We start from the raw sequence: 19,511 nt of genomic DNA, 5'->3' as shown, positions 1-19,511 counted from the left end.
GTGATAATAAGTCAATGTTGTGTTAACAGTTTGTCATGCTGCCCTCAAACTGTCAGTGGATACAACATACGGTTTTGTAGGGCAGGTTGGTAGGATAAAAGGCATCTGTGCCAAAGCTATACATTTGGTAATGACTCATTTCAGACTGAATTATACATATACTTGGGTGAATTTCCCATTTGCCTAGAGAAGGCTGTAGGCGATCTACACACAAGGGCAATGTGTTGGTCTGTTTCCACAAAATACTAGCTATTGACATTATGTGCAAATGACATTATACAGTTGATTACAGCCATATTATGCTTTTAAGAACCATGGAGTAAAGGCAAAATAACAATAAGAATGCTACGTAAATGGCAGCATGGTTAATCTATTCCCCCCAACAAGGTCATTAGCTTTCAGAAGATCAATACCACTCTCATATACAGTAAAAGTAGCTTTAAAAAGACATGGGAAATGGATTGAAATAGCTTGTTACAGCGCACAGCTCAAAATTGAGCATGTTATATCTTGATTTTTTTTTTTAACTGTAAAGAATACAAAGTACAAATTCAAAAATTTGGAGTTTTATAAGGGGTCTATGTATTGTTGTTTTCATTTTAGAATAGTGACATCCTGATACAGTTCTGCCTACTTAATATCATACCACTTTATAGAATATCCCGTTTATGATCATAAAATATCAAAGTCCCGAATCATTTCTGATATAACTTATAGTAAAACAGTCCGTTTATTGTCATAGAATAATGTCATAATCCTGGTTTTTGTCAAAACGAAATTCCCCGAAATTGATTCCAGGAACAACTTTTGCCCGTTTGAAGTCATGGTCAGCCGATCGTTATGGCTCATGGGCCAGATTATCACACTCTGGTCAGCCACGGAAGGCAGTGTGTTTGGTTGTTTGTCAGTTACTGTACCTGCTCACCTGAGATCTGCTTCACAGAGTTATTCACACACTGTCTGACATTATTTAGGGCACATCAAGGAGAATTGCATTGTTGCAGAGCATGTCGTCACTCATAACTGAACTGCTCAGCTAGTTAATCATGATGAGTTTATCCTCTGTATATCCTCTGATTAAAGGAAATAACTTTTATTGCTTTTTGTACCGACAAAGGTGAAATTTCACTGAAGCAAAAACATAAAGCTCCATTTGAATAAACATTTCTTTATCTTCAAAGAAACTGTCCCTTTGACCTTGTGTAAACATTCCCATTTTGGCTTTATAAACCCCCGTTTTTCATCACACAGACACAATTTTCTTAGTGCTCTATTGTTGCGGACACTTTGATACGCTAATCTTGAAGCCCGCTTATTGAAATATCCCAGATATTGTCATAATTCCATCCTGGACCGAGGGTATGATAATAAACAGGCAGCACTGTATCTCCTCTTTACTGTATGGTTGCTGCAGAGACTGGATTTTCCTCTGCTTGGCCAAGAAATGTGCAGTAACATTGTCACCTTGTTTCTCTAAGTGAAGAGACTGTAATAGACTAATTGAATGTGCCAAACATTTCATAAATAACAGTCGAACGACAGCCACTGCTTTTCAGGATACGTGGATATTTCTTCATGACACATTGGTTTTCCCGATCACGCCTTGTGTTTTACCTATAAAAGCACCTGTATGGGAGTGGAATCAATGACAATTTGATTGAAACCTCACTCAGTGTGACCAGAAAAAACAGAAAGATAGTCTCTTCGCTTGAAAAACCACGGTTACAATGTAACTGCACATTCTCCGTCATCTTAACACTATCACTCGACTCAGTTACATATTCAGTATGTACAGGGTAACACTTTAAGACACCTCCATGAGAAGACAGTGCAGCCAAGCCCATAAGAATTTGTGACAAACGAGTTTTAATTGAACAGATTTACGCAATTTACAAATGTACACTATGGAACACTATGTACATACCAACCAGGACGAGTCCCTGCAAGATGCAAAGGGTTAAGCCTGGGAGGTGGGAGAGCTGCTTAGGCCTGTCTGTAAGATGCAAGGAACACCTGAGACACTTATAGTGGCTCTGTGAGACGGAAAAGCCAAACTTCTGAACAGAGTGGGCACTCAGCTCAAAGTGCAAATCACTAAGCTGACTGAAGGAAACAACGAAAGTGGTCAAAGGCTGGATATTACATTCAGATGGGAAAAAAAATTAAATCAGAAAACTGCTGAATGTGATTACCACATGGTTGCTACACATATGACAGCGAGAGGGGCTCCCTGCTACAGGGATGATGAAGTAGCCTCACTACAAGGTGAGTGTCCCTGAACCCTGGACAGGCACATCTGGGAACACACACATCCACCAAATTGTGTCCACAATCAGCTCAACTGCCTGAGACAGGTGAAACTCAGATGAACCTCAGGCAGTGATAGCAGGGACACCTAACCCAGACACCGTTAGCTTAACAGTGCAGTTTAAGGAAATTCCACTTCAGTTCAGCAACTCCAGGAGTCTCAAAACAGGTGCCTGTGTTATAGCAAACTTTCCCGTTGACCTTAATGAAGTGAATTTATCATATAAGAACCATAAACCTTAGCCTCCAAAAGACTCCACGGCTGAGGAGTTCCTGTTATCTGCATGATGAAGGCTGTATTGTTTGAAGGACAGATGCTACTATAGGTCTCGATTGTCTTGCTTGAATCGAGGTCAGAAATTGGAACACAAGCCTGGTGTCACAGCTCTGCCCTTTAGCTGAAATATTTAATCTAACATGTCTATTCTTTATTATTCATTGTTAGTCCTTTAATTTTCAATGAAATACAAAAGACAAATACTGTTGTACTTTGATTGCTTTTGCTGAGGCACATTCAAATTTCAACAACAGTCTCCAGCTAGAACAGTATGGACAGCAGAAGTCCCAGGGCAGTGTGTAGGGAATCGCTGGGACCACATCAAGTGATGCCAAAGAGGTGCCACCAAAATGTACTTTACTGCTTCTGCTTGCATCCTTGGGAGAAGGGGCTTGAGAAGTGTGAAAGGAGAGACAGCTCAGAGCAGACCCTTGGGCAAATGGTTTAGAGTCCCACACCACAGGTGGATTGTGTGCAGATAAAGTCAACTGACAAAACAGCACAAAGTCTCCTCAACCCACTGAGGATGGAGTTGCCACTCCCCTGAGTGTGAACATCTTCTTGACATTATATCTGCTGCAATGTTCAGTGGCTCTAGGACATGGACAGCTCCACAGTAGAAGAAGGGGTGAGCCTACTTCCACATTGTGGATAACAGCCTGCCTATTGATGTAAGCGGCAGTCGCTGTGCTGTCTGTCCTGATTGTGATGTGGTGACCTTGCAATCTTAGAAGCAAATGCTGGAGGGCAAGGCTGCAGGATTTTATGCACTGGCTCATTCAACAGCTGATCTAGAGTCTGTTGACTCTGCAGCCATCGTGGACCACAGCCAAGTGTCTCGGGACACATCTCTGAAGACTAACTGGTAATACATCAAAGCACCTCCCTTAGCTCCCCCAGCAGAGGGCTCTGTGAAGCTCCTGAAAAACATCAGGTTCATCCTTGTGGTTTGGTGAGACCCCTGTGGACTAAGCACTGAGTAGTTGCTGCTCTTTGTCCTTTCGATTGACTACAATTATCATGTCCATGAAAAGCCTCCAACTGGGGTTAAGTTCCCCTAGTTCCCACTGTGCTTCCTCAGGCATGGCCTAAGTTATAGGCACTCTTGCTCACCTTGGGCCTCTAGCTTATGAAAGCCACCTGATACTTCTCAAGCAGAGCAGATACTTTCTTGTGCCTGCAGCAGCAACTTGCCTGCATCTGGTCCAACCATAGCTGAACAATACACAGACAGCTTTAATAATAAGTAAACAGTCTGCCTGCAGTCTCTGCCTGCTACTTCATATTGGAGGAGAGAGATGAAGTGGCTAACTAAAGCCCATCCACCATGCAAAAACTTCCAGAACCGTCCTGCAGTTGATGAGACAAGTGACAAAGGTAGAGGGACATAATAGCTCTAGGTGCTAACCAGCTGGCTCTGCATACTTGCCAAGCTCTGCGCAGTGTAGCAAGTAGGCTATCCCCAACACTGCAGGTGGCTGTGCCCAGAATGGAACTGATCCACCAGAGGGAGTGGACTGCTGGCACTCTTTGGAACAGCAGACAGTCTCTACATTCAAGTAATCATCCTCCTACTCCACCCCCAACCCTGAAACGGGAGGTGGAAAAGAGCTAGTATGGACTTCACAACAGGAGCATCTCTTTAGTTGAAGGCACTATAGAACAGTCAATGCAAGTGCATGCTGGTGGCTCGAAAACAGCAGCGTGTGCTGTGTTCGAGCCACCAACATGCACTTGCAGTTTCCGGGAGAAGCTGCTGTTTGCAAACTTTCCCAAAGTCTCGCTGAGTCAAAAGTGACTTGTTTATCTCCTCATTACGGATGTGTAGTGCATCTCCCGCCAGCATCGCTGTGTTTTGATGACGATCCTCCAAAGGAATGGAAACTCCACAAAACCACACAAACATGGGCTATGTGGTGCTTCTACATAGGACACATGAGAATTTAGTCAGTTTTGTGCTAATAAATCTAACTTTGTGAAGTACATTGTCTAAGCCAGAGAGGCAGTTTGAGAACCAGAGTTACAACGTAACTGTGTGCTCTCGATCGTATGGGTCTCTAAAGAGGAAAGAGAGGTCTTAGCTTACCCAGTCTGTGCTCAACACAGAAAACCACCTGAGCGTTTTAGCTGACCACCAAGGCAAGCCGCTTCAGGGACTTTACGCATTTGCAGAGAGATGCCAACAGGGCTGAAGGCCACGAGCTGACCGGGAAGCCCAGTCTCAGCAGGGATCCGACCAGCATTAGGTCGTGAAACCACTAGCACTGCACTGGTAAAGAATCCCAGTCATCATGAATGTCTTTCTTTTTTCACTTTGAGGGATGCGAGGTTCATTGGGCTGGAACAGAGTTTCAACCTGCTGTTGAGTGATGTGAAATACCACACTTAGCATGGGCCACACCAAATGTGTCAGCTCACAATACCACAAGCAATACGCTAGTAAAGGTAATTATAGCGGCAGGAGACATGATCTACCAAGGAATAAATCTAAAGAAAATCTGACCAGGAAAACAGCAATCTAGGGTGGCTGTCTGCAGACATATACCCAAAATATCATACAACAGGTAAGCGGATTAATGCACTAAACCTCACACACAGGCTTGGCGTATCAAAAAAAAAAAAAGCCCACATACCCAGATGAGCAAGAGAGTTATTTCCAGTACATCTTAAATATGTAAATGAGTGAAAAGATATTCATCAACTGCCGTAGACGAAAGAAAAAGGATGCTCAAGATAAAACAAGACCATATTTATGAAGCTGAAAGCAGCACAGTAATTGTTGCATCTTAATAAGCTTGTTTGTACAATTGTTGTAGACCAAAATGTAATCAAAATTAAAACTTTACCAATCCGCAAAGCCCTCTTCGTTTCTAATGCTGTTCAGTTTCCTTGATACACACCTGGTATTTTCAGAAAATGCATTTACATCTTTAGTCTACCACATGCACAATCAAACACAGACCCAATACACAGAGTGGCAGAACAAGAATCTAATCAGTCAGACTCGAGTCAGACATGTCTGTGCAGACTGTAAGAGTTAAACATACCATCTTCGCAGTTATTGATAAAACAGTTGTAGAAGTTCAGGCTTATAGCTTAGATTTTACATTGCTGTTCCCTCTATAATGCACAGATCTGCCTCACTGACCCCTCCCCACTTGCTGCAGCTTCAGTACACCAGCTCACCTACAAACACTGTAAAACTATTCTACACTATACAATGACAACTTGTAAAATTGGAATAATTCATCACACATGTTCAAACTGGAAACTGATTCTGAAGAAGAAGAATGATACATAAAGCTCCATATTGACATGCTGACATGAAAAAAAAAAAAAACCCTTTTCATCAGAGGAGGTCTTTAAGGAACCCAGAAGACCATGACCATTTTCAGTACAAACTATGCTGGTCTGCAAACACAGATGTCCTGCTGTTCCTCCTCAATGGAATAAGACCCTTTGACATATGCAGTGAAATCCTACATATGTTGTACCAGTCAGTGGTGGCCAGTGTTGTGGTCTGTTGGGTTGCCACATGACTGAGAGGAACATTAGGCAGCTGAATAAGCTGGTAGGCAGAAACTAAAATCTGCAAAGCCTGTCGTTAAAACTGTGAGGAAATGAACCACTGAGCAGGAACTACAAGACTGTTTTGAATGTACAGACTGGAGTGTTTTTGAAGCTGCCAACAACAACGTGGATGACCTGACAGACACTGTGACTGCTTATATCAGTTTCTGTGAGGACATGTGTGTGCCAACCAGAACCTTCAGGACCTTCAATAACAACAAGCCATGGTTCACCACCAAACGGCGACAGCTCCGACATGCCAAGGAGGAGGCTTACAGGAGTGGGGACAGAGACCTGTTTGAGAAGGCCAGAAACACACTGAGCAAAGAGATCAGAGTGGCTAAATGCTTCAGTGTGGAGAGGCCTTCAACACATCACCAACAACAGGAGACCATCCCCCCTGTTGAGGCAAGTAAAGACCTGGCCAAAAACCTCAACTCCTTCTACTGCAGGTTGGAGAGGGACACATTCACACCCCTCACCCTCCACAGTCCACCTCTAACCTGTGATGACCAGCTGGCTTCAATTTTCACCAGGATCTTTAACAGGTCCCTGGAGCAATGTGAAGTCCCCTCTACTTTTAAACATTCCACAATCATACTGGTTCCCAAGAAACCCTCCATCACAGGACTGAATGACTACAGATCAGTGGCTCTGTCATGAAGTCATTTGAGAGACTGGTGTTGAGACACTTGAGGTCCATAATAGGTCCTGTTAGTCTGGGGCTGCACTACATCCTGCAACATCTAGATGGCCCCTGGAGTTATGCAAGGATCTTGTTAATGGACCTCAGCTCGGCTTTCAACTCCATCATCCCTGGAACCCTGGCCACCAAGCACTCCCTCTTCAATGTGTCTCCATCCATCTGTCAGTGGATCACCAGCTTCCTGACAGACATGAGTGGGAGCAGGTGAGGATGGGAGACATCACCTGTACAACCAGGACTGTCAGCACTGGCACCCCCCAGGGGTGTGTCCTGTCTCCACTTCTCTTCTTCCTCGACACCAACGACTGCACCTCCAAGCACCCAGCTGTCAAACTCCTGAAGTTTGCAGACAACATTCCAGTCATCGACCTGATCCAGGATGGTGACGACGCTGCATATTGGCAGGAGGTTGAGCGGCTGGTGTTTTGGTGCAGCCAGAACAACCTGGAGCTGAACAAGCTCAAGATTGTGGAGATGAGAGTGGACTTCAGGAGAAAGCCCTTGCCACTGCTCCCCCTCACCATCAGCACCAGCCCTGTGTCAGCTGTAGAGTCCTTCAAGCTCCTGGGGACTACAATCACTCAGGACCTGGAGTGGGAGAAGAACATCTGCTGCATCCTCAAAAAGGCTCAGCAGAGGATGTATTTCCTGCAACAGCTGAGGAGACACGGTATGCCACAGGAGCTGTTGATTCAGTTCTACATTGCCGTCATTGAAGCTGTCCTCTGCAGCTCTGTCACTGTGTGGTTTGGAGCAGTCACATTGCAGGACAGAAACAGACTGCAGTGCACAGGAAGAATTAGCGAAAAAAAATTCTGATAACCGATTAATCGGCCGATTAATTTAAAAAATGAATAATGAAAATGCTTACAACAACAAAGATATGAATCACATGTAGAACATTTTACTATTTTACAATACTTTGTCGTTTAGTATTTGTTTGACTTTACAACAGAGAGGAATTTCATTAATTTCACTAGGGCTACACTTAGAGACAGACAACCAGGCACACTCACATTCATACCTACGGACAATTTAGAATCACCAATTAACCTCAACATGTTTTTGGACTGTTTGGGAGGAAGCCGCAGAAACCAGAGAGAACCCACGCTGCACGGGAAGAACATGGAGACTCCACACAGAAAGATTCCAGGCGTCCTAACTGGGACGGGGATCTTCTAGCTGTGAGGTGATGGTGCTAACCATCGAGCCACCGTGCAGCCCAACTCAGTTTATTTAATGAAAAACAATGAACTAATCTATTTTCTAATCTGTGTTGTATTGGCTGCAGTACCAGCAGTGTAAAGCAGTCATGGCAGCAAATTAGGGCCAAACATAAATGCATATGTATGCGTTTGCTGCATCACTACCTCAATACATGTGGGATTTTCATGGCAACACAATGCATACAGTGTGTAATACTGTAACTGCACAGCTCCATTCAGTGGTATTATTAACGTAGCAATCAATAGGTTTGCAGATGTAGCATATTCCCTCAGCTGAGAATCTGAATCATTCATGAAGATGAAACGATTTGGTTAAAGTAAAATGAGTTACCATGGTGATCAGGCAAGGTTCAAAAAAAGCCACCTTCATGACACTAAAAACTCCTTGTCTTTGAACTCAACATACCTTGCCAGCCTACATATCTTGCTTCATGGTACAGCCCTCCGGTGTGTGCACATCAATGTTGTTGATCAAAAATGCTGCTCTTAGCAAGCATTGGTAAGCACTTAAAATACTGATACTGAAATAGGACTTGGTATAGTTTTTAATGGCAGGGTATTGCGATGTTATTCTTGCATTGGTATACTTTGCAGCACTTGGCTGCACCCACTTCAGGAAGCAAAAAAAAAGAATCTCTGGTTTGTTTGTACGAGGTGTATTGGAAAAGTTTCAGAACTGGTATCACTGGAGTCTCACGCATTTTCCTAGCCTTCTCTGCTATACCACCATGCACTCCTGGAAGGATTCTTCTAGGATCCTCCACAGCTCCATTGTCACAGCCATCTTGATGTTGTCAATGCCTTCAAAATGGGTCTCTTGATGATCCCTTGAGCTTGGGAAAGAGGAAAAAATCCCACGGAGCCAGGTCGGGTGAGTAGGGAGGTTGCTCCAGCACGGCGATGTTCTTCTAAGCTAGGAACTGTCGGATGCTCAGGGCATTGTGAGCAGGTGTGTTGTCATGGTGAAGCAGCCACGACTTGTCCTGCCACACCTCTTCACTGAACGAAGCAAATGCCACAGGACCTCTTTGTAGACGTACTGGCTGATCGCCTGAAGGAGAAAACTCATAGTTTGTAGTTTGGGTTTGAAATATATATTTTGTGACATCAGTCCTGGAACTTTTCTGACACATCTTGTATTTCCTTAAACCTATCACGACTGTTTAAGCCTAGAATGTAGAAATGGTGGGCTGTATGGTGGCTCGCTGGTTAGAATCGTCGCCTCGCAGCTAGAAGATCCCCAGGGATCTTTCTGTGTGGAGTTTGCATGTTCTTCCTGTGCAACGTGGGTTCCCACCAGGCTCTCTGGCTTCCTCCCCCGGCCCAAAAACATATTGTGGTTAATTGGTGAAACCATACCAAGTGAATTGTGAATGTGTGTGTGTGCTTGTTTGTCTGTCTCTAAGTGTAGCCCTGTTATAGACTGGCGACCTGTCCAGGGTGTCCCTTGCCTTTGCCCTGATTTAGCTGGGATAGGTTCCAGCCCCCCATGACCCTAGTGAGGATTAAGTGGAGTATAGATAATGGATGGATGTAGCAATGGTGCTCTTGCAAATAAGTGTCAAGTGGAATTGTTCCACTGCAAAATTTGCGGGTAGTCGTTAAAAATGCTGGTGCACCGAAAGAAACCAGCCTTTTTGCATGATCCACATTTTCTTTAAAATCTAACATTTTCAGTATGTCATTTGCTGCACTGAGGTTGTTGTTGTTTTTCATAAAACAGGAATTCCAAAATGATACTGCGCAGTTGGAGTAAGGCTAGCGAATCCCAAATACACACACTAATGTCAGACTATTGCCATCACAAATATTCTGGATGGGATTACACTTCCTTAAGAATATTTACTGTTGCAAATTAGTCACATACAGATGTATACAGGGTTGTGTTCTGTTTCCAGTTATATACCTTTTCTACTAGATGTGTAAATTCTTATATATTTGTCTTATTATCTTGTTTTATTTTTTTATTAATATTTATTGTGTTTTATTCTTTTCTTTCTGTAGTTATTTTTACTTTATTTTATTTTATTTTTTAATTTTCCTATTTCTATTATTTGTGCAAATTCCTAGGGCAACACCAACAGCCGAAACCAAATTCCTTGTATGTTGTGTATGTACTTGGCCATTAAAGCTGATTCTGGTTCTGATTCTGATACATTTAAAAATACTGGTTAGTATTTAAAAGGTGCAAATTGGTGGTATTTACAATAAAATAGAATGTTATGAGAGTAGAGAATAAAATAAAAGTAGAACTAATAACAATACTGAGTATATGGGTCCTGGTGGGCCCAGGGTAAGTAGTTTATTGCAGCCAACAGTCTAGGTCATGAGCAACTGTCCTTGGCCAAGGTGTTACAGTGCCTGACGTGGGGACATAGGATCGCCTGTACCGTCGTGTCCTGCAGCACAGTGAGATGAGCAGCTCACTGTAGTTGCTCGTCTGTCCAGCCAGGATGCTGTGATGAGGATGGCTAGTGTTGTTAATAATGGACTGTAGCCACTAGGCATAGAGAAAATAAATATTTTGTATATTTTACTCTATAAATAGGCTTTGAAGCCTTCGCAACCAGATGATACTATTTTTGGTACTTTGTAATGCTGCATAGATAGCACTTAATGCTGCATCATAACACAACTCCAACTACTCCATCAGCACGTAATTATCAGCTTGACATCTTATTTATCACAACTGAAGACCAGAAATCCTGTGTAATTTGCTACATACTAATCACCAGCTTCATCCTTTTCTTTGACACTCCTTAATTATTCCCCAGTGGTGGAAAAGGCGCTGTTCCTCCTCTTCACTGGTACCCTGTCAGGTTTCATAGAAACAAAGACTATATTCACTACCAGAATCAAACCTAATTACTGTTGAGTCCACTAACGTCATATTCAATTCTGACATGTACAGTAAAGCACAGCAGTAAAAGCTGCATATTCAGATTTCTTTTGCAAAGAGAGGCAGCAGAAGCAAGACATGACATATGGACAACTAAAAGTTTTACAAAAAATACAATACTAAATTTAATGACAGTCTTGCTGGATTCAACTCAGTCTATCCCAAAATAACTCAATTTTGAAAACTGATGCAGAGTGCACCATAGGGACATCCTTGGTGCAAAGGGCAAGCATGCCTGACTTTTAAGTTACAGTAAAGGCCCGCTGCTTCTGTATGACATCATCCAAAGGGATGGTTTGTACTAGGGCCCAACCGATTTATTGGCTGGCCAATTAAATCGGCCGATTATAGCCCTTTTTTAAAAATACTCATCATCGGCTGGAGTTTTGCCGATTACTCGCTGATATATTCTTAATTTCTCATAAAACAGTAAATGCTGTTAAGTGTCACAGTCGTTTTCATACATTAATTTTGTACAATTTGATTTTGTACAAAGACAAATATTCTCCAAGGCAAAAGCGTGTGAAAATCACTTCAGCAACACCACGAAAAGCTCCATTTTTGCTTCTGCTTGTTGTAAACAAGTCAAACTTGGTTCACGGAGATGACAAAGAGTTGAGATAGCTTATGAACATACAGCGGTAAGATCACTCACTCTCCCGCAAATTCTGAAACCAAAACAGCGCATAGAGCGCTCACTCTGATGGGTTTTCAGAGAACTACAGAAAACAACTTTTTAAACTTTTTATTCAACTTTTTCAACGAACTTATTTAACTTACATTTTTATGAACTTATTCTCATCAACTTTAAAGATAGCACAGTCTTTGAGAGTACACAACGAGCGTTCATCACTCCGTCAGCTGCGTGTTGAAGCGCATTAAGGAGGATAGATAGATAGATAGATAGATAGATAGATAGATAGATAGATAGATAGATAGATAGATAGATAGATAGATAGATAGATAGATAGATAGATAGATAGATGGGTTTTATTCAGTGCAGGCCCGAAAAGTAATGAAAATGTTCAAATGATGAACATTACTGTCTGTCTTCAGCAACCGTCAAGATGTCATGTCACACTTAGTTTTACTTTGTCAGAAAATAGACACAGACTGTAACAGCAACTCAGTGTGTGTTGTTATGGAGTAACATTAGTGCCAGACTGTTTGTGACCATTATATATTTCAAATGCAGCTCTGTCAAAGATGACACGTTATGACATCTGAGAAAGGCGTCTCTGGTTTGTATTCATATCTCTTGTATGCATTAAGGGACCCAAAAAGAAGCTATTTTATTCATTATATATTTTTTTCAATTGGTCAGCCGATTAACCGGTTATCTGAATTTTTTTTTGCCAAATTTTGGAATCAACGTCAGCCTCAAAAAATCCATATCGGTTGGGCCCTAGTTTTTACTCCAAGTGCAGGATGGGTCCTTCTTCACCCTGCCAGTGGTTTTGAGCTCACCAGATGACAACAAGCAGCCACAAGGGGCTATGGGAAAGTGTTGCACATGTCAGCTCTAAGCTGGCTAAAAAGATGGAAAACCGACCACAAAAATTGTCAGACAAAGAGATTGTGGTATATTATTAAGGTAGCATGACAATACAATTCTACTGCCTGGTCACACTCCAGGGTAGAATCATTCTTTTTTGACATTTTTAAAGATGGACTGGTTATTGACCAAAGTGTTTGTTAAGGTAAAAGTTTGACTTTACAGTGGTGTTAGCAGAGAAAATCTATTTTATCATGTCAGTGTATTTAGTAAACACTTTGCCAATCTGATTTTGGATAGCATTGCCCCCTAAAACTAACACCCAAGGCATCATTATCCAATTAAATGCTTTTTTATCATCTTAACCTAACACTACAGCGTCATTTAAAACATAGCACTACAACTAAGACATTAATATTGATTTTTGTGGCATATTTTAAAATCTTTCAAAAGAAACTCAAATGTCCTTATGGGATGGTAAAATTGACTTTCTGTCTCATTACTAAGTGTCTTTATGCTCTCATTTTTAAAAGTTGATTCAGCACAAATAATATACAGACTAACAGTATATTGTCATTACAGGCGATTATTTTACCACCGTGACTTAACATTCTCATTTTGTATGCGATTTCATTCATTCAGTTGACAGGACACAAATTATTCATCACTTTTTAAAAAAAATTTAATCACACCTCATTTGTGTGAGTGCGCCAAGCAGCTGCAGTGTTATCTCATTTGCATTATGAAAGCCAGCTTTGATGTATCCCAACATGCTGGCATATGGATGATGTCCTCTCTTAAAATTGCCAGCTAAGTCACTTCTTGACATCAGCAACCACCCTTACCATCTGTGCTGTTAGTGACTGCTGTGCTCATATTTTTTCCCCCAGCCTTTGTGCTGGCTCTCAGACACAAGCTACCTCTGTCATCAGGTGCTGAAATCCAGCTGGATTCTGCTTTGACAGTGCCAGTCAGATGTTTTCCCCCCATCTTTCTGGCACCAACAACAGTAAGAGAAGAAAAGCACAAAGCATTGCACTCTGCTGTCAATGTGCAACAGACAGATAATATGCTGATAAAATCTTTGTCAGCTTTCATTAATTTAAAGTCATGTTGTGGTCAGTATTGTGATGTTGCAGAAAATAACAACTTCTACCCATTAGTGTTTGGACAGAAGCCATGATCAGAAGTTTTAGCCCAGCAGTTATCAAAAGTGAACAATTTAAACCACTTAGGACAAGTTGTCACTTGAAACTTGTTTTTTTGTGCTAAAGCAACCACAGACATTATTGGATTAAAATACTGATCCAGTTAGACAATGTTTAAATCCAACATATGTATGCCCAATATTCAATCATTCATTAAACTGAAAACATCTTCCTGTCTTTAAAATGTTTAAGTCAAGTTTATGAAAAGTGGTATGGATGGGTGATTATTCACTAAGCAGGAATTCATGACATGGGAAAACCAGCATGCTGGCATTCACGGCAGTGAGAAGCTTACAGACAACGTAACTGCAGGGAGGGAGCATTCAAGACAACACTTAACACATCAGTGAGACAGCAGTAATGCAGGCAACAAAGCAGTCCGTCACTGATGGTGTGACAAGTTTTGTTTCTCTGACTCAGATTCAGTTTGTTCTACAAAAAGCCTCTTGGATAATAATGGCTTTTTCCATAATTTGCATAATGTGAAAAACAGGAAAGTCACCTTTTTTGTCTTGACAGTGTAGTTACAGTCAGGAGTACAGATTCACCAGGGACTGGACCTTCCAGTTATCCACCCCAACAATGAGTTTTATGAAAGTAACCTTTTGTTAATTCAGTCTGCCTGTCTGCTGTGTGTTGACTTTACTATGAAAATGTTGGTTTCAGAAGGTAGTAACATGTATACTAGTGGTGGACAGCCCATCTGTCTACCAAGAGAAGAAGTGGGGCACATGGCTAGACAGTGTACCACCCCACATAAACCAGCAAATCATTCTCCTGCAATGTAGGGAAATGCAAGGGCCACATTGCTATGAGCTGAGCAATGCAATCCAAGTCAGTGGGCACTTTTTAAAAAAGAGCATTTTTCGGAACAGGCTGTAGGGGAATGTCCTGAAATAGATGTTGAGATGTGGGGTGCTCCCCTTACTGGACAGAGGAACCAATACAGCACACTGAGTAAAAGCTTTTTCAGAGACAACCTTCATGGAGAAGATGAGGACACGTAATTTACTGTTAAATGGCTCAAAATAACAGTAGCCAACAAGCTCCCACTACCTTACTTTGGCTATGTTGAGCTAGACATGAAGACTGTCCCAGAGTGTGGTTTCTTAATAATCAAAGATTATTACAGCAAAGAACCAGATGTATCCTTACCTGGCATTATTGGTTGCTAAACAATGTAGACAGTATTTTTTGAGGTAGATGCAGCTCATGAAGGGAAAAGTAAGATTCTGTTTGGAGAGAGGCCATCAAAAAAGTACAGAACGCAGAGCTTGTTGAAAAGTTGTCCATAGCATGCGTGACAGGCAAATGCAGAGTTCATGTACACACCTCGCCATTGCTACAATCTTGGCAAGGGGACCAAAGTTTGATGAAAGTCCCAGCATGTTGGTGGAGCTAGGAAACAACACCTTATCTGGTGGTTTGATCATTGTAACTACAGCCACATTATTCAATAATCAAGTGTTTCCAGTGTAGGTTGTTGACTTCTCACAGGAGGATGTTTGGTTGTGCCCTAAGACTAAGCTAGGTATCCTCAGAATCAGCGTGTTGAGCCCTATGAAGTGAGATTTCAGTGGAAAGACGGTAAAGGATCAGACAGCAGCATACAGGGCTTTTGGGACCAACTACACCTAGGAGGTACACTAGCACACCAGGAGAAGCTTGGGGACCTCCTTATAAAGCTTATAAATGCTACTTAACAAGAGTTAGAACTACTTAAGATAAATATTACATTAAGAAAGCTGTTGAACTCAAGTTCATGACAATCTCCCCAGCTTCTGTTTTTAAATGTAAATATGCAGAAATAAATAGTTTGAGCAAAATAACAGAATATCTTAAATCCTACTATAGCTCGGTAATGCAAGACAGTTTGATTATTTTTCGAGCTGTAACATCAATAATGTGTGTGTATATTTTAAAACTACTGTAGGACTACTACTGTACTACTACTGTAAATGAATTCCCTTTTATTTAAATCACTGAAAAGACTGGTCGATGGACTCCTTCATGTTAATATTCTCTCCTCCTTTAGTTGCAGCCTAGCACCACTATTCCTATATTTAATATTGATACACAGGAGAGTACGCTTACAGAGACTTGCTTGTCATTAGCTGGTCTTGTTCCACACTGTCACACTCAGAGCAGAATGGTATCAGCACAGATTAGAACTTGTTATAGTTTATGTACAATCTGCCAAATGATATCAATCATATTCCAACTGTTTAAAGTTGACAAATTATTTTTGATTCAAATGCTGGCCTTTGTATGTGGAAGTATTAGAAATTTCAATTTATTCCCTCTTTACAAGAAAAGAAAAAGTTTAAAATAACACAAAGCTTAGTTGTGATTCACATAAACTTTAACCATCATGTGCCCATGAGGACATTTTTGTCCTTTTCATTTTTGATTTTTTAGATATTTTTGGCTGTCTATGCATTTGCCATAGAATTTGGTAAAGGTATGTATTTTAAGGATCATTTTGAAATTTTAACTTCAACACCCCATAGCACATTAATAATATACTGTGTAAGCAAAACTGTGCCACTCAGGCCCTTAAAGGCAAAAATGGCCCAATTCAAACCTATGATAACTGCTATTTTTGATCCCTCTGCCATTACATCCTGAAATGATGCATTCTATGTTATTATTACTTCATTCTGGGGCTTTTGCTTGAAAATTGTCATTTTACCTTTTTTAAACTATATCGTGTCTTTTTTTCATATTTGGCCGATGTAATAATGTAATAATACAGGCATTATTTGTTTTGTCACTTCCTGCTGTACTATAGAGCTCTGCAGGTCAGTGGTAAAAAGTTTACAACTAAAATGTTTTGGGGATGTTGGTAGGGATGTCACAGTGTGATGTGTATGTGTGTATTCAAAATGTTGTGTGTAAGTGTGCATTCGGAGATAGAGAAGTTATAATGTACTACAGAATACAAATTCCACATTTCTCACTCACTCACTCACTCACTCACTCACCTATACAGAGGTCAATACACACCCACACATGTACTCCTTCAAGAAATGTAACTGGGATTAAATCCCCAAAACTTTTGAATATTTGGTTTCTATGATCACAAGTAATGTTGGTTAAAATAATTTATGTATCAAATATGAAAAAGTGACAGAAAAAACTAGTAATATATAGGCCTGAATTTGAGTTTTTGTTAAAAAAAAAAAAAAAGAAGAAGAAAAAGAAAAAAAAAAGAAAAGAAAGAAAAGAAAAAAAAAAGAATCTGACAGTGCATAAAAAATAATAATGCATTAAAATCAATGTTGGTGTTAATCATTGAGACATCCTAGCCCGTGATAGCCAAAAATAAGATTTTTCCATGTAGCTCTTATTATATGCACAATAATTCATTTTTGTATTTTATCTTCAGGGCCCGACCTGTCCAGGGTGTCCCCTGCCTTCGCCCTAAGTCAGCTGGGATAGGCTCCAGCTCCCCCTGCAACCCTAGTGTGGATCAAGTGGTGTACAGATAATGGATGGATGGATTTTATCTTCATAAAAAACAACAATGGCATTTTATGGGTTAAAATCCTGAAAATGAATTAATATTTTGTAAGTATGATCAGAACTCATGGTGGTTGAAATAAATTAGTCATTTAAAGTGGAAAATAATATTAACATATGACATTTTTAAGGCAGGACAAGAGACAGTAGGGTGGAATTTGTGGTCTGCAGTCCATTAGAACTTCTATATCTCCAAATGTACACAAACACATAAACAGACGCACACAAAATTTTCAATACACACAACAATGGGACATCCCTACCAACACCCCCAAAACTTTTAGTTGTAAACTTTTTACCATTGGCCTGCAGAGCTCTATAATACAGCAGGATGCAACAAAACAAATAAAGCCTGTATTCGCTACATAAGCCAAATAAAAAAAAACAAACAAAATCTAGTGCAAAACAGTAAAAATGACAATTTGGAAGCCAAAGCTCCAGAATGAAAGCCTATAACATAGATTACTTAATTTCATGATATAATAGCGGAGGGATCAAAAATAATAGTTAGCATTGGTTTCAATGGGGATATTTTTGTCCTTAGGACATCAGTGTAACTGTTTTCAATTGAGGCCTAAGGATTAACATCCTTTAATGGCATGAAGATGAATTTTAAATGTTATCTCATAGGTGTAGTGGCCCTGAAGAAAGCAAAATGTATAATTAAACGCCCTAAACGTACAATTAATCGTAAAGTGTTGCCCCACTGGGATTTCTACTATTTGGAGCACTTGGAGCCAGTCCAACGCACTTCCTGACGGGTGAGGTGGCTGAGGTGTGGGAGGTGGCTGAGGTGTGGGAGGTGGCTGAGGTGGTTGAGGTGTGGGAGGTGGCTGAGGTGTGGGAGGTGGCTGAGGTGTGTGAGGTGGCTGAGGTGGCTGAGGTGCGGGAGGTGGCTGAGGTGTGGGAGGTGGCTGAGGTGTGGGCGGCTCCGTGGCGGTGTGGAGCTGCAGGTGGAGGTGGACGCTGGTCACGAACGTGCACAGCTGCGCCAACCCCCGATCATCGCTACCTGCAGCCTTGATCTAGTTTAAATGTATGCTACAGTTGTCGTGGTGAGGAACAACCGGCAGCAATAGTCATGTCACTCACAAAGAAGTAAAAGTAGTACTGGGACTTAACATAACGAAGCGGCATGTGATTCTTTTGCTGTTTTCACGCCATGCATCCAGCCCTACAAAAATAAGAGACAACACTCCACTAGCTTGCTGCGAAAAGCCAGCGGCACACATCGCCTCCCTTCACCTCCCCTCTGAGGCTAACACTACCGGTGCTACATCGCAAAATCATTTGCAACATCGCAACCATTTCTAAACATTTGAGGCTCACTCACTTTCATGCTTTGAAGTTCCCCATGTGTGCCGTGGAACTCCGGGGCTCTTGATAATCGCTCTGCCGGCGGATTTCAGGGCGTCCATCCCGCGGTGTCTGCTCTCCGGCAGGTGGGATCCTCGTCTCGTAAATACACCAGTCAGCGCACGACAGCAGATTCGCCACAGATACAAGGGCGAGGAGAGAGAACATTGACTCAACTTCCAGCCCAGTCTCTTTCTGTTTTCTTTCCCCCAGAAGGACGTGAGCAGCCGAGGGCAAATACACGCATCCACTGCACCGTAGTCAGAGTTAAGGGCGTGTCCTTGTGTGGAGCTCCCTCCAAGCGCTCCGGTTTGAAGAAGCGACTTAAGGAGAAATCATTACAGTATGATTGCAGTGTTGACGAATTACACTGTGCCAAACAAGCTTACATTTTTATAGTCTCGGAGATTTCTTGTCTATTCTGTTTGTTTTGCTGCCAAGTTACTTTTTCCAAAATAAAGCTTACCTTTATTTCTTTTACATTTTGGCCTGAACCTGAAACAACACGCTCCAGTTGTAATTGAAGATAGATTTCAGTAAACAATAAGTTTTGTGCTAAAAACAGTTTTCACAAACAATCATGGAGCAACTCAGTCACATTGCAAACGTTTAAAGGAACATATTTGCATTCTAATGTCTGTGTGCTGGCGCCCTCTATTGATTGTAACTTGATCTTGCCATATTGTTTTGACCCATCTGCACATCCATCCATCCATTATCTATACACCGCTTAATCCTCACAAGGGTCGCGGGGGGGCTGGAGCCTATCCCAGCTGACTCAGGGCGAAGGCAGGGGACACCCTGGACAGGTCACCAGTCTATCACAGGGCTACACTTAGAGACAGACAACCAAGCACACTCACATTCACACCTACAGACAATTTAGAATCACCAATTAACCTCAACATGTTTTTGGACTGCGTGGGAGGAAGCCGGAGAACCCGG

General features: G+C 41.5%; 1 protein-coding gene across 1 annotated transcript in view; it reads right to left on the bottom strand.

Moving 5' to 3' along the window:
* LOC103355637 (low density lipoprotein receptor adapter protein 1) overlaps positions 1-18,695 on the bottom strand; it is a 60,557-nt gene extending 41,862 nt beyond the window's left edge. The window contains exon 1 of the mRNA XM_008279505.1: positions 18,544-18,695. Coding sequence (XP_008277727.1) covers positions 18,544-18,628 — 85 coding nt within the window. The 5' untranslated portion in view covers positions 18,629-18,695. The remainder of the gene's footprint in view (positions 1-18,543) is intronic.
* Between the last annotated feature and the right edge of the window lie 816 nt (positions 18,696-19,511).

This window comes from Stegastes partitus, unplaced genomic scaffold (assembly GCF_000690725.1).
Source record: "Stegastes partitus isolate 25-593 unplaced genomic scaffold, Stegastes_partitus-1.0.2 Scaffold161, whole genome shotgun sequence".
In the NCBI taxonomy this organism is placed as follows: domain Eukaryota; kingdom Metazoa; phylum Chordata; class Actinopteri; family Pomacentridae; genus Stegastes; species Stegastes partitus.
This window is presented reverse-complemented; position numbering and strand designations above follow the sequence as displayed.